General features: G+C 43.4%; 1 protein-coding gene across 11 annotated transcripts in view; it reads left to right on the forward strand.

Annotated features, from left to right (window-relative positions):
• The window catches only part of EFCAB6 (EF-hand calcium binding domain 6), a 171592-nt gene that overhangs the window by 110152 nt on the left and 46373 nt on the right, over positions 1-15067 (forward strand). For all 11 annotated transcript variants that reach the window (XM_039512058.1, XM_039512059.1, XM_039512061.1 and 8 more), the window contains 4 exons: positions 3780-4015; positions 6969-7065; positions 8113-8231; positions 10174-10401. In XM_039512058.1, coding sequence (XP_039367992.1) covers positions 3780-4015; positions 6969-7065; positions 8113-8231; positions 10174-10401 — 680 coding nt within the window. The remainder of the gene's footprint in view (positions 1-3779; positions 4016-6968; positions 7066-8112; positions 8232-10173; positions 10402-15067) is intronic.

Here is a 15067-nt window from a genome sequence, read left to right on the forward strand (position 1 = left end):
CCCACCATCATGGTATTATTGTGGTAAGAATTACTTCCTTTTCTACATTTACTTTTTAATTGTTAAATAATTATCATTAAAATTTATCAGTTGAAATGCTAACATACACATGTATAGAATAAGAGAAATGCTAATTTTTTTTAGCATTTGCAAAACAAAAGAATGTTTAATCATTATCCTTTTGCTGAATTCAGTTCCATCTGTGTTCCTAGCACGACTAACACACCAATATTCAAAGATCCTATGTTTAGACCAACTAAAGCACCCCATGGCAAGGCTGGCCATTCTTCTTTGAGTGATTGCTGATGTGTATTCCACAATAGGTGTGTGTGCTCGCCACGTGCTCTGGTACCGGAAGTTTTTCCCCTAGCAGTATCCGTAGGGGAGTGCCCCTAGTGACTCCTGGAGTGGCACCTCTATGGCGCGGTATAAGGGGCGCTGCACACTCCCCCCACCCTCAGTTCCTTCTTGCCGCCAGTGAAGGTGCATCGGAACTGCTCTGCTCCAGTATTGTCTGCAGCTTTCCTCTTGAACTCTTGTTTGTTCATAGTTAGTAGTACCTGTAGTTAAAGTAGTTTAGATTAGTTTAGTTTAGTGCACCTGGGTCAGGGCATGCCCCGGGCTTTAAGTTGTGTGACACTTGCAGGCAGCCGATGCCAGTGAGTGACCCGCACGTGGATTGTTTATGCTGTTTGCACGGTTTGCAGCTCTTTCAAGCCTCAGACCAAGAAAGAAAGGGACATTTGGCTTCAAGCCATTCTGATGGAGTCAGCGTTGACCCTGACTCCGGTGCACCACTCCGAGTCAGCACCAGGTACTGGTGCACCTTCCACCAGTCGGCACCGCTCCCCGTCCACGGGGTATGCGAAGAAGGCTAAGAAAAGGTCTTCTCCACGGAGGCACCGGAGGAAGACTGGGGGAGAGACTAGACCCACGTTGGGCAATTCTTGGTCCCCGTCGGCCTCCAGGCCTCCCACTCAGGTTGAGCAGAGTAGCCCGGCCCATTCAGCACAGGCTTCCCCAGATGTCCAGGTGCCCTCCACGCCGGGACATTATGTCTCTGCCGGTACCAGGGGCACCATCATCGTTGGCTCCCTGGTCCAGAGGCAAGCCACTGCTAGGATGTCCTCAATCACTGTGTGGTCGGTACTGTTCACGGTTGAGGGAATGTTCCTGATGCCATTCACTGCTCAGCAACCACCCCGTGCGCAGTCCGCGCAGGTCCCCATCGACCCCCACCAGGTTGTCTGGCTGGGTTCTGACAGACAGAGGTTCCAGGCACCGCTCCACCTCAAGGGACTGTAGACCTCGCGAGCGGAGCGGGCCATGTTGAGACGGAGACAGATGGCCCCAGAGGTCCTCATCTCTGGGAGGCTATTGTAGCCCGTCATGATATGGGCATCGATGCCATTCCCGTTCATTGTCTCACTCCAGGACTCGGCCGCGGCACTGCTCCCACAGTCCTGGACATCGATCCATGGATCCGCCCGCAGGAGCTGATCGCAGAAGAGCTCTACCGGCGGTACCATTCCTCCACATCGGGATCACAGTCTCGTGATCGGCACCATTCCCAACGGCACTGCTCCTCCCAGCCCAGGGACAGCAGCAGGTTGTACGACAGCCCGGCCTCCCTTCCTAGTCGTCAGTCGATGGGACAGGCTAGTCAGGCTGAACAGCCTGCTCCGCTGGTGCCACAGCAGGTGCAGTGGCACCGGGCTCCTTGGCCAGCACCGTAGTACCAATGGGCCTCGTGGCCGCTAATACAGCCCCCAGTGGGGGCTCACTCGGTGGCTGGAACCTTGGAGAGACCGTCGGCCTCCCTCTCCCAGCCTCCCAGAAAGGAGTCGGTGGGGCATGCATCTTCGGTTCTGCACCCGGAGGGAGACCAAGTGGTGGGATCTCTGGTACTAGTGGGTATGCAGAGTACCGCACCTGCATCTTCATCCTCCCCTGATGAGGTGATTACGGCCCCTCCTCCCTCTGTTCCTCCCTCTGACTCTAAGGCTCACCAGGAACTATTGAAAAGGGTTGCATCAGGCCTCAGCCTTCAGGCCGAGAAGATGGAGGAACCCTCGGACTCCCTCTTCAACATCCTCTCGGCCTTGGCACCGGGGAGGGTGGCCCTCCCACTCCACAAAGGGGTGGCAAAAATTTCAAATGCCTTGTGGCAAACCCCGGCTTCCTTGCCTCCCATCTCTAAGAGAGCAGAATGGAAGTACTTTGTGCCCACCAAGGGGCATGAATACCTGTACACCCACCCTGCCCCCAACTCCCTTGTGATTGAGGTGGTCAACCACAGGGAGAGGCAGGGCCAACCAGCCCCTACTCTGAAAAATAAAGACTCAAGGAGGCTGGATTTATTTGGGAGAAAAGTTTATTCATCCTTGAGTTTCCAGTTAAGGGTGGTGAACCATTGGGCTCTCCTGGGTCAGTATGAGTTGAATTTGTGGGGCTCTCTACCCAAATTCGAGGACTCCCTCCAGGAGCATGACAGGAAGGAGTTCAAAGCTCTGGCTTTTCATCTGGAGTGGACTAAGCCATTCAGGAGGTCTTCGTAGCTGTTCATCGCCTCGGCCGAACGCATGAGGAGTCAGCCGATCTCCACTCAGCGACTGTCCTACTGGATCACCTCGTGCCTCTGTACCTGTTACGATCTGGCGGGAATCCCTTTGCCGTCTATTGTGAGAGCACACTTGACTAGGGTGCAGGCCTTGTCGGCTGCCTTTTTAGCCCATGTCCCCATTCAGGACATTTGCAGGGCTGCCACATGGTCTTCCGTTCACACGTTCACCTCGCATTATGCAATCGTCTCCCAGACCAGGGAAGACGCTGCGTTCAGCAGGGCTGTGCTCCATCCCAAGAGTCTGTGAACTCCTACCCACCTCCAACAGATATAGCTTGGAATCACCTATTGTGGAATACACATGAGCAATCACTCGAAGAAGAAAAGACAGTTACCTTTTCCGTAACTGGTGTTCTTCGAGATGTGTTGCTCATGTCTATTCCACATCCCGCCCTCCTGCCCCTCTGTCGGAGTTGTCTGGCAAGAAGGAACTGAGGGTTGGGGATGTGCACAACGCCCCTTATACCGCACTATAGAGGCACAACTCCAGGGGTCGCTAGGTGTGCTCCCCTACGGGTACTGTTAGGGGAAAAACTTCCGGCACCGGTGCATGTGGCAAGCACGCATGCCTATTATGGAATAGACGTGAGTAACATCTCAAACACCAGTTACAGAAAGGTAACTGTCTTTTCTATAATAAATAATTTCTGGAAACTTATCACTTTTAAATTCACTCTGATATATTTTACCCATTTTAACGGAGGGAAACAGTTCTAGAGGGACATTCATTTTTGAACGGTCTTGTCTCATAATGGTTTCATCAAAGTGTGTGACAAAAAAAAAAGAAATAAGGTGTTTTTTCATTATAGAGTTGGTGGGAGCCGGGATCCAATTGGCCATATGTGTAGAGGGCTTGCAGATTGGCTCCCAAGTGGTTTTGCATTAGTTCAGTACTTGTTTGTAATGAGGAGAGATAGGACTTCAGTTCATTTAGGGGCAATGATAGAATGTTTTACATTAACTTTATATGTGAAGTAGGTTGACAATGTAGAGTCTTGTAAGGAGGTGTTATATACCATCAAACTGCCTTACCATATTTTGCCTGTTGTCAAAATAAATCCATAATGAATATTCAGTGTTTGTATTTTGAAATTGTAACTAATGTGTTTTATCTGAAAGTTTAAGCATTAACATTCAGTTAAATATTCTTTGTTAGGACACCTACTCTGCCTTCCGTAAAACAGATAGTAACCATGATGGTATCATCAACATGCTTGATTTTCGACACCTCCTGGAGAGCTTTGTGTTCCTCCTTACAGATAAGGAGTACTCACGCCTACTTGGTTTATTGGGCATGAACCTGAACTCTACATTAAATTACCAGGAATTCCTTCAACTGTTCCAGACCCAAGAAACAAAAGAGGCACATCCTTGGCTGAATCCATCTCACAAGTAAGAAGGACAGCAATGTTATAGTATGTATACTGATTGTATACATTTATAGAAGTTAAAATAATAGAAATGTAGGGCTGGAGTTCTCCTTATGTGCTGAGGCATGGCCAAATATACCTAGACCATCCCTGACAGGCATTTGAGTAACCTTTTCTTTAAAACAGTTTGTTTAATGTTTGTGTAACCTGTTCTTAAAAATAATGGGGATTCTACAGTCTCCCTTGGGAACCTATTCTAGTTCTTAAATATCCATATAGTTAGAAAGTTTTTCCTAATATCTAACCTAAATGTCCTTTGCTGCAGATTAAGTTAATTATATCTTGTCTGACCTTCAGTAAGAATGGAGAACAATTGATCACTGTCCTCTTTATAACAGCTCTTAACATATTTCAAGACTGTTATCTGGTCCCCCCATGCAAGTCTTCTTTTCGCAAAATGAAATATACCCATTTATTTTAACCTTTTCTCATAGGTCAGGTTTTCTAAACCTTTATCATTTTGGTTGCTGTCCTTTGGATTTTCTCCAATTTGTCTATATCTTTTTGAAAGTGTGGCACCCAAAACTGGAGCCAGTACTCCAGATGCGACCTCACCAGTTCTGAGTAGTATCTTACATATGACACTCTGGTTAAAATACCCCAGAATGATATTAGCCTTTTTTGCACCTGCATCACACTGTTGACTCATATTCATTTGTGATTCACTATAATCCTCTGATCTTTTTCTGTAGTACCACTACCTAACTGGTTATTCCCCATTTTATAATTGTGCATTTGATTTTTCCTTCCTAAGTACAGTACTTTGCACTTGTTTTTATTAAATTTTATCTTGTTGATTTCAATCCTGTTCTCCAGTTTATCAAGGTTATTTTGAATTCTAATCCTGTGCTCCAAAGTGCTTGCAACCCCTCCCCACTTGGTGTCATACACAAATTTTATAAATGAACTGTCCAAGTCATTAATGAAAATTTTTAATAGTACTAGATCCAGGATAGACCCTTGCAGAACCCCACTAGTTATATCTTCCTTGTTTGACAGGAAACCATTGATAATTATTACTATTTGAGAAAATGTAGTATGCAAGCTCCTATTAAATAGTATTGAAAAAAATCAGTATATTAATATGTTCCTGACATCTGGGGTTGGTTAAGTTCTATAAAGTTCTCAGTGATTTAGGACCCAATTCAGCAAGGAACCTAAGCATGTCCTTAACATGAATTGTCCATGGGACTACTGACATGCTTAAAGTTAAGAACATACATAAATTTCTTGCTGAACTGAGCCTTAGAGTCCAGTTACCCTAGAAATCAGAGGCCAGATTCTGAGCTGCATCTTGTGTGCATCCCAGAATAGGAGAGACAGCCCAGAAGGGGCCAAAAACTCCTTTTTGCTCCCCAAATTCTGTGCTGTTCCAAGGGCCAGTATGATTCCTCAGTATATATTAGAGCAGCCTAGGGGCTGCCCCAACTTAACAGTACCTGAAATGGCTCACTATTTGGCCTCCGGGCAACCATCATAGTTTGAATGCTGATCACACCTCTGCCTGTATACCAGGAACTGCTTGAGGGGATGGATAGTAGAAGTCCACTTGGAGAATGCCGTGGTGTGCCAGCCTTTTTATGCTGCCAAAGCATTGTAAATGGAATAGATCAGTTATGACACTTTAGCTAAGTAAACAAGCTGTTGTGCAACAGAGTGCAAGGACAATAGGGGAGCTACAGCAGCATCAGGAAGATGGCTTTTTCTTTTCCCCTCTGAAAAGTAATACTGTGTGTCTCAAAGATTTGGCATTTTAAAAATTTGGCTTTATGTTTAAAATAAATAACTATCAGGCACTTAAGATTCCTTCTAAGTATTCAGTGTGAAAAGAATCCATCCTCAGTTTAACTACACAAACAGAGATAAATTAATAAAAGTAATGACAAGACAGAGCAGAACCAAAAAATCTTCTGATCAGCAAGTCAGATCTGCTGTGGATTTCAAAGAGATGATATACACATAGGCTTATTTCCCAGTTTTAATTTGTCTGCTATAGAGTTACTGATGGTTATGACATTACTAATATTTATTTGCCACTTTTTTTCTTAATTGTACAACTGGGAAAATCAAGGACACCAATTGAAGAGGGATTCTAGGGATCATTACTGGGATTCTAGTAACAGTAGAACTCATGACAAATTAATGTTTCCCTTTCATTTCATGTCAGCACTGGAATATGTTGAGTGTAGCTAAAAGATGCTCTCGTTTTCAACAGAGTAGCAACAATTATTGATTAGCAATGGAGAGCGATACCACTTTCCTCCAGCAACTGAGTATCATCATGTATCATATGATATTACTATTTTAAAATGCCAGTAATAAAAAGTCTAACTGTTGACACAGCGTCTTTGGAGACGAGGTGAAAATACGTTGAAACTTTCCAGTTAACTCTTTATATCATTTGATTGGTCAGTAGTTTTGCATAACGGAAATCCAGTTACCAGTGATGTGGACTAGAACGTTATATAAGTCTCTCTCTCTAAAGCTACCAACTTTGTAGATTCAGTGGGCCAGGTTCTGATCTAATTACTGAAGTAAATCAGGAATACCTTTATTGGAGTCACTCCAGGTCTTGTGATATGTTACTAAATTGTTTTTGTTTCTAAGATAGTTAACATTTCCTTCGAGCTGGATAAATGATCCATGTTTGCTATTAAGTCTGCAGGCAAGTTGAACAACATTGATCTGAAAATAAACAGGGAATTACAAAAATTTAAGATGTCTTCCCTAACTTGCAGCTGGGGAAATAAGGCAGTATTTAAAGAATTAAGTTTACACAGATGTGAAATAACAGTCTTTAAGGGTTTCTTAGAAACTAAAACAAAAAACAAAAAAACCTCCATAAACTTGTGAGAGATTAAAGATTCCATTAAATGTAAAACACAGTTAGTTATTATTTTATTTTTCTTTCTGAGACCAAAACAGACAATAACGGATGCAGAACTAGCTTGTGATCAGGCTCATTACTATCTTGTTATCAAAGCACAGACCAGATGGCATGACCTAGCAAGGGTAAGAAAAACATTTTCATTAAATAAATAAGCTGCACGGATGGATTTTAGAACATTATGCAGTGTTGATTTTCAGATTATACAAATATTCAAAACGGCATTTGTAAAGTAGCTCATTAATGATACAAACCTATTATATGTATTAAACTAAACTGCTGGAGTTTTTGATTTTTAAAAATTTAATTATTTAGTAGTTTCTATTAGAATTTTTCTAAAATTTTCTTTATATTACTATTGTGATTTCTTATTATCTATTACTAAATATATGTATTGTAATAGTATCGAGAGGCCCCGTCATGGATTACGGGATCCATTGTGCTAGGCACTGTACGTACACACAGAAAATTGCACTCGCAATACAGTCCTCATTAAGGCAATTAGTCTGTGCCAAAATACCAATAATTATATAAAGAGAAACATATAAACAATCTTAATAAAAACTAAATAATTAAAATGTCATGTATCTGAACCAATTATTGTATACGCTGAGGATAGTGGAGGGCAGGTAGTTGTGTATTGAGGAAGGGACTACCGGGGAGAGTAAACTTTGTTATTTCATTACATTCTTATAAAATTTCAGTAAATGAGTCCATACTGCTGCTTCTTAAAATTTGCAAGATGAGCATGTACAGTTGCAACTAAAGAATACTTCATATTAGTTTATGGCACAACAAGCTGGAGCCAGCATCTGCAGAATTGGACACCTCAGTGTGGATTTTCAGTCTGTACCTTCCACCTCTATGCATCAAGGTTCGTGCATACCCACATCTGTATGCACACTTTTAATGCTCAAATCCCAGCATACACAGGTGATACAAGTTTCATATGCAAAACACATAGCCAGCACACATATGTGTTACTTCACCAAGAGATCCATGCACACAATGAAGGCTGATAATCAGGCCCAGAAACTCGTTAAAAATGGAATTAATCTTCGCATGGTTTTTCATTCTTCCCTAATTCCTATTATTCCTGATGCATATAAAGAGACCAAGTATTTTATAAAGCCTGTTGTGGCTCTTGTTATTAAAAGTTTCTTAAATTCTAGACTTTCCGTGAGTTTGATAGCGAAGGCAATGGCATTGTGCAGCCAGAGGATTTGAGAGCTGTCTTGTTCAGATTTGCCATTCCAATCACCCCAAAAGAATTTGAAAAGCTTTGGGCAAGGTAAGGTGGCTCTAAATATTAGTTCTTCAGCAACAACGTATCTATTTAACTTGACACAGGAATCTTATTGAGGACAGTGAATTACAATTGTTTACTTTCTAAGGGAGACTTATTTTATTATGTTGATATCAGCTCACCATGATACTGTGTTCCAAAATACGGCTTTTTATCACAGTAAGATCACTATCACAATAAGGTAAATGCCTAATCAGTTCTCAACAAAGTCAGTGAGTCTAACTTCTATTGGGTTTAATGGAATTGCCTGTCCCCTTTAATTTGAGCTACCCTTTCAACTCTGATGATCACTTGTATTGCAAGTGAAGTAAATTTGGTTTTCTGCTAGGACCTTATTTATATACACAGATTCCCGCCAGTTCTCCCTAGTTGGCAGTCAGTTGCAGAGAGGCTTAGGACTGGAAGAGCAGGAGTGTTCCAGATCAGCCTGGAAGTGCTTTGGCAGAGCTTTTGAAGGAAGCTTGTCTATACTGTAGGTCTGTCTGAAGTCAATGCTATCAGCTGCCTCTTTTCATGAGACTAAATTCACTCACAAAATTTTCAGCTTAAATAAAAATGATTCACTGGAAAGAAATATGATATGTAGCAAACACATAACAAAGAAAAGTAAGATTGTTTCATGCTGTGTAAAAATTGTGAGTAATACCATGATACGTTTTTATAGACAAGTAATTTGTTGTGAAGGGGAAAAAACACTAGCCCTATGTCAGCTGAAAGTAGTAGTACTATAAATTGTGTCTGAAACAGGAGAAGAATGTCAGATGCATGTGACATTGTATAAAATCCACCTTCATTATAAGTCTTTAAAAACACAGACTCTCTATGGTATAAGGCTCAGGTGTATAGTGTCTTGGTTTCAAACTGCATTAACTATATGGTTTATTTCCTAGCACTGATTCATCTCTGAACTATTTTCTACTTCATTACATTTTACTTTCTATTCTTATTCCTTATGGATGTCATGCTACACTACAATATGTCCCTTCCATTCAGTCATCTGCGGCACAACTTCATTCCCAACCATCACGCATTTATAGGACATAAAATCTTTTATTTACCTTCTGTGACTGTATGTAGAATAAAGGAATTGGAATAACAACTAAGCCTAAATTAGGCCTTTCCCTGCATGGGTGCACTGGAGAAGGAAGGGGTTGCACGGAATACACCTACGGCAAGGTCTCTATCCAAAAAGGCATAAACAGTTTTAATACAGTTAGGCCCAGATTTTTAAGACTGGCCTCTGATTTTGAGTACCTCTATTTTGAGTGCTCAACTTGATATTTAGGGCCTGATTTTTAGAAGTGTCACAACTCCTACTGAAATCAGTGGTCAGCACCTCTTGAAAGTCAGCCTATCTGTATCTCAAGTCAGGCATCTAAAAATAAGGTACCACGAGGTAAAGAATATTTCAGTCAACTTGGTCCTTAGAGTAGAATTTTCAAAGGTGCCTAAGGATATGTTTACACTGGAAAAAAAAGTCCTGCGGCAGCAAGTCTCAGAGCCTGGATCAACTCACTTGCACTCATGGGGCTCCCGCTACAGGGCTAAAAATAGCAATATAAACATTCTCACCTCTTGGGCTGGAGCCTGGGCTCTGAGGCACACCCCACTTTCTGGATTTTACAGCCCAGGCTCTAGCCTGGGTGGGATTGTCTACACTGCCATTTTTAGTCTTGAGGCGTGAGCCTGAGGCAGTTGACCCAGGCTCTGAGACTCACTGTTGTGGGAGGTTTTTTGTAGAGTGTAGATGTACCCCAAGTCCCATTGAAAGTCACTCTTACACACTTTTGGCATGGCATCTAAAAGGACTGAAAATCAGTGAGACTTTAGCAGCTAAGTGACTTAGGCATTTTGAAAAATTAATGGTAATGCCTTGCAGTGATGAATATATGAATATTTCATTCTAAAATAATATTTCTTTTAAAAGGTATGATACAGTTGCAAAAGGCTACCTTACTCACCAAGAATTTCTACAGAAATTGGGGTTAGAGTTTGCACCAGCTGACACTGGACTAAGCAGACATATTGTGGAAGACAATTATGCAAGTTTAATGGAGCATTACAGTAATCAGCAAAAGAAACATTTGGAGATGGAAGAGCAGCAGAAACAGCAAACTAAAGCCCTACATGTCAGTGAGATTAAAAAGCAGATCAAGTAAGTTATTTATCAGTTAAGTGAATAACTTTCATGCTGTGTTTATTGTTACTGTGGCAAAACGTAATGCTAAGCATACATATATGTGTTTAAATCCTACTAGATACTGGGCCAAATTTATACCCAGGTAACTCCATTGATTTCAGTGGGGATAAGTTTGACTCATTCAGTTGTTTGAGGCAATTCTACAATATTCTCCCTGGCAGTATATCATTCATTTTGTAGAATTTATGGCCCCAATCCTGGGCTGTGTCAGAGCTACTATTGACAGAGATTGAGGGAGAAGAGCAAAGGTAGCTTTAAGCCAAGCCTCCTTTGCAGTTCTCTGATCCTAGAGGTGGCTGGGACTAGGCCTGTCCCAGTAAAAATTAGAGCAGCTCTCTTACATTGTCATTAAAGCTATGTATTTTCAGGTTATGGTCAATCACCACTTTTCCTCCTTACTTATTTGTTTTTCCCATTTCCCCTCCCCTCCAGCCATTGGTTATTTTGCATGTGCGCGTGTGTGTGCGCACGCAGAGGTCTTGCTTTATTTAGGTTAGGAAAGCATCTAGCATTTTGTGGGTGCTAACCAGAGGTGAAAGTAAGCTGGTCCGGTCCAGTCCGGTCCGGCATACCGGCAAGAGCCAGTACGTTGTGCCAGACGGCACCGGCTTCCGCGGCCGAGATTAAAATGGCTCTGGGCTCCCTGCAGCGGCGGGGAGCTCTGAGCCCTTTAAATCCTGCCCACAGCTCCGGCCGCAGGACTGGGGCCAGGATTAAAAGGGCTCTGGGCTCCCCGCAGCGGCGGGGAGCTCCGAGCCCTTTAAATCCCAGCCGGAGCTGTGGTGGGGATTTAAAGGGCCCGGAGCTCTGCAGCGGCTGGAGCACCAGGCCCTTTAATTTGCCCGTGAGCCCCGGGGGCTCCCAGCCACCTCTACAGCTGGGAGCCCCGGGTTGATTTAAAGGCCCTGGGGCTCCCAGCCACAGCCGGTGCCCCAGGACCTTTAAATCTTGAGAGGCCCCGCCTCTTCTGCTTGAGGCCACGCCTTTTCCAGATGAGGTCATGCCCCCTCAGGACTCCAGCAGTACCGGTAAGTCCTGTAAATTACTTTCATCTCTGCTAATGAAGTATTATTATTAATAGTAATACCTCCTGCTCACATCATCAATGAAGGGGATGTACTCACAATAAAGTAAACCAAGACGAGCCACATTGTCTTCCAGACAAAGGGGGAGAAATCATTCTTTGCTCAGAAGGTGAACAACAACATAACAGAATAAAAGGAGAAAAATGCTAGCTAAGCTATTGGTTCCTGCCCCTTTTTAATATATTTTACTGTGGCCCAAGCAGGAATTTAAAAATTAAGGGCAAAACCTTCCTCTCTGATCTGCATTGCAGACCTCTTACCTGCATTGTGAATCTCTGAGGTAATGGAACTCCCATTGGCATCAGGGAAAGTTCCACACGTGGAAAGACTACATAATATGCCCCAGAGGTGGTTTGGCAGGTGCTGTGCTGCAATTGCTGCTTATTACACTGCCCGTGACTGTCTGACTATTACCTGGAGTTCTTCTGTCATGTCCAGCTGTAGTCTCTTGTCTCTTGCAAGCTCTTTTGGTCAGGGTCTGTCTCTTTGTTGTATGTTTGCCACACACAAGGGGACCTTGGTTTCTAGATGCTATTACAATACAAATAATAAAAAATGCTACTAATGGTGAAGAGACCTGTGCTGCAAGTAGGAACTCTGCAGTGTGGGTCCAAGACAGTGATTGAAGTCATAGAGGGCCACAAAGTAATTGGGGTGTGATATTTGGACACGCACTGCAAGATTTGCATTGTTCTGAATCATCTCATTTTGTGATATTATCACAAAAATACTATTCGTGTTAGAAAACACATTAGGCCATTGCACTGTGATTGTTTAGTCCTCCTCTCATAGAAATTGCCATACTAGATGGACTCCCAAGATCCATCTAGTCGAGTATCCTGCCTGGGCCAGAACTAGGGCCCAAATCCACAAAGGGACTTAGGCATTGTGATGCAGAGCATTTTAATGCCTAACTTCTAGGCATCTAGAAAATCACCAGAACAACACTGTGATCCAGAAAGCCTCAGTTAGGTGCCCAGGTTCCCCATACAATTAATGGGGAGATGTAGGTGCCTAAGAATGCGAACCACAAAAGCCAGCATGCTAGGCAGTTAGCCAGTGGGAGATGCTAATAAGAGTGGTGTGTCATAAACCTCACCCCTCTGAGGGAGACTGGGGCTTTAGACCAGGCTGCTGAGAGGCAACTGTCTTTGCTAGTGATCCACAGCCAGGAGACAGATGACTTAGGCGCCTAAGACATGTGAGAAGCACACAATGGCTGGGGGGGTGGGTGTGTGCCCACCTTATAACTTTTAGCCCAGTAGGTTAGAGCACTCAGCTGGGCTGTGAGAGACCCACCTCTCCCAGGTGGGGAGAAAGGCTGTGAACAGGGATATGCCTGCCACCTTTCAGGAGAGTGCTCTAACCACTGAGCAATGGGATATTCTGGTGTGGGGCTCCCTCAATCTCCTGCTAAAGCTGTTCCACCTTGGATAAATACATAGAGTTGCTGGGTCATGAGAGATGTCTCTATAGCTTTGTAATTAAGGCACCCTCCTAAGTGGTGGGAGACTTATAGTCCAGTCTCCTTGCTCCAGTGGCTCTTTAATTATTCATACACAGTGGTACAACTTCAACAGGAGAGACTGAGGGCTATATTCCATAGCCTTGTGATTAGTGCTGCGAACCCCTGTTTAAGTCCTTTCTCTGTTTTAGGCAGAAGGGGGATTGAACCTGGGTCTCCCACATCCTGCATGAATGCTCTAACCACCAAGATCAAAGTTGCAAGGTGGGGATCACTTCATCCTCTAGCCAGATTTTGAATGGGATCTGATCTGGCGGGCAGCCTCTGAGCACACCAGTGCATTTGGGCCCACAGGTGCTCCTCTGGTTATCTCATCTATTTTCCTCCAATTCATGGATTGCTGTGAAGCTTGGGCAGGAGATAGGCATCCAGATGCCTAGCATGAGGCAGCAGTATGCACGCCCAGAGGCAGAAACGTAGGCCCCTGGGGAACCTTTACTGCCAACTTTTAAGTGCTGAGCGAGTTTAGCTGTCCATAGGGTCAGGCAGCAGCCAAACACCAATTTGGGGGGTTGCAGTGGTGCCTAAAACTAAATCTGGAGTTTTGGCAGCTAAATATCTTTGTGGATCTGGTTCTAGATGCTTCAGAGGAAGATGTTAGCGGCCCCTCCCTCATTAGATTTTATCCCAATCTCTAATAGCTAGAGATTGGCCTAAGACCTGAAGCATGAGGTTTAATATCCCTTCTGGATATTCTTTTTGCCCATATAAATGTCCAGTCCCTTTTTGAATCTTGTTATGTTCTTGGCCTCAGTGACTCCCTGTGTGCAATGAGTTCCACAGTTCAATCACAAGCAGTGTGAAAAAGTGTTTCCTTTTATCAGCCTTTAGTTTCACACCTGTTAATTTCATTGACCATGTCCTTATTCTCTGTCGCTTTCTTTGCCTACTTCCTGACTGCCAGGAGTTATCCTCCGGTAGCAATTCCAGTCTGTTTGCTCTGCATACCCACTGGTCCTTCATATTCAGTTTTCTCTGTCTGAAAGCAAGCAGTGCAAGAGGAGTTGAACCCAGACCCCTCGACGCCTCAAGTTTTACATAGGAAGGCTGTAAGTGTCTCTTGAGCCACACGTTGGAGTCATTGCTTTAAAAATGAAGTGCATTGTGTGTGTAGACACAATGGAAGGCAGTGTTCCAGCAGAACCACCAATGTTCCCCTTCATGAGAGGGTCATGGGCAGCAGAGCTGGATACCATGCCCATTCCACCATGTTGGTCAGCATAAAGGCATTTGAAGATGGAGGGAGGCCAGATACAATGGCTACAGGATTTAGTGGTTCCAGTGGCTACAAAATCCAACACAGATGGTATACAATGGTCCTGGCCCTTCCCTCACTCCCTGAGGGTTGGGAAATGCATTCCTTCCATCTGTCCAAGCCTGGCTCGGGCTAGTTTACACAGCCCATTTACTCAGGCTTTCTGAAAGTGTTGTGAATTTCACCCTAAATTCTTTGTAGCAGTTTTAGTGCCCTGTGATTAGACACAGTAAAACTGACAAGGACTCCGAGCATCTTAACATTCAAAATATAATGCTGGATATATAATTTTTTTGGTTTTGTTTTAACTCACAGGAACAAATACCCCAAATTAGAAACAGACATTGAGCAGCAGCTCTCCAGCACTTCAAGAGAAATACAAAACATTTGCAAGACAGGATTATTTTTTGGCAGCATAGCTGTATCCATAGTTTAAATCCTCATTTACTCAGTGCACATATTTACTGCTGCAAGTGGAATAATTACTGCTTGGAAACCATTACTCAGTCCAAGAAATGATGAATGCCTCAATTTTCTAAAAATATGAATCTCAAAAGCTGTTTTGATTTTACATCTTCCTTTACTTTCATTTTGAAGGTTTAAGTGGAAGATAATAGTGGTGATGAAGAGCTATCATTTAGCAGCATGGGTCGGAATGTAACATACCCATGTAAAGTATCAGAGGGGTAGCCGTGTTAGTCTGGATCTGTAAAAGCAACAAAGAATCCTGTGGCACCTTATAGACTAACAGACGTT

This window comes from Mauremys reevesii, linkage group 1, assembly GCF_016161935.1.
Source record: "Mauremys reevesii isolate NIE-2019 linkage group 1, ASM1616193v1, whole genome shotgun sequence".
NCBI classification, from domain to species: Eukaryota; Metazoa; Chordata; order Testudines; family Geoemydidae; genus Mauremys; species Mauremys reevesii.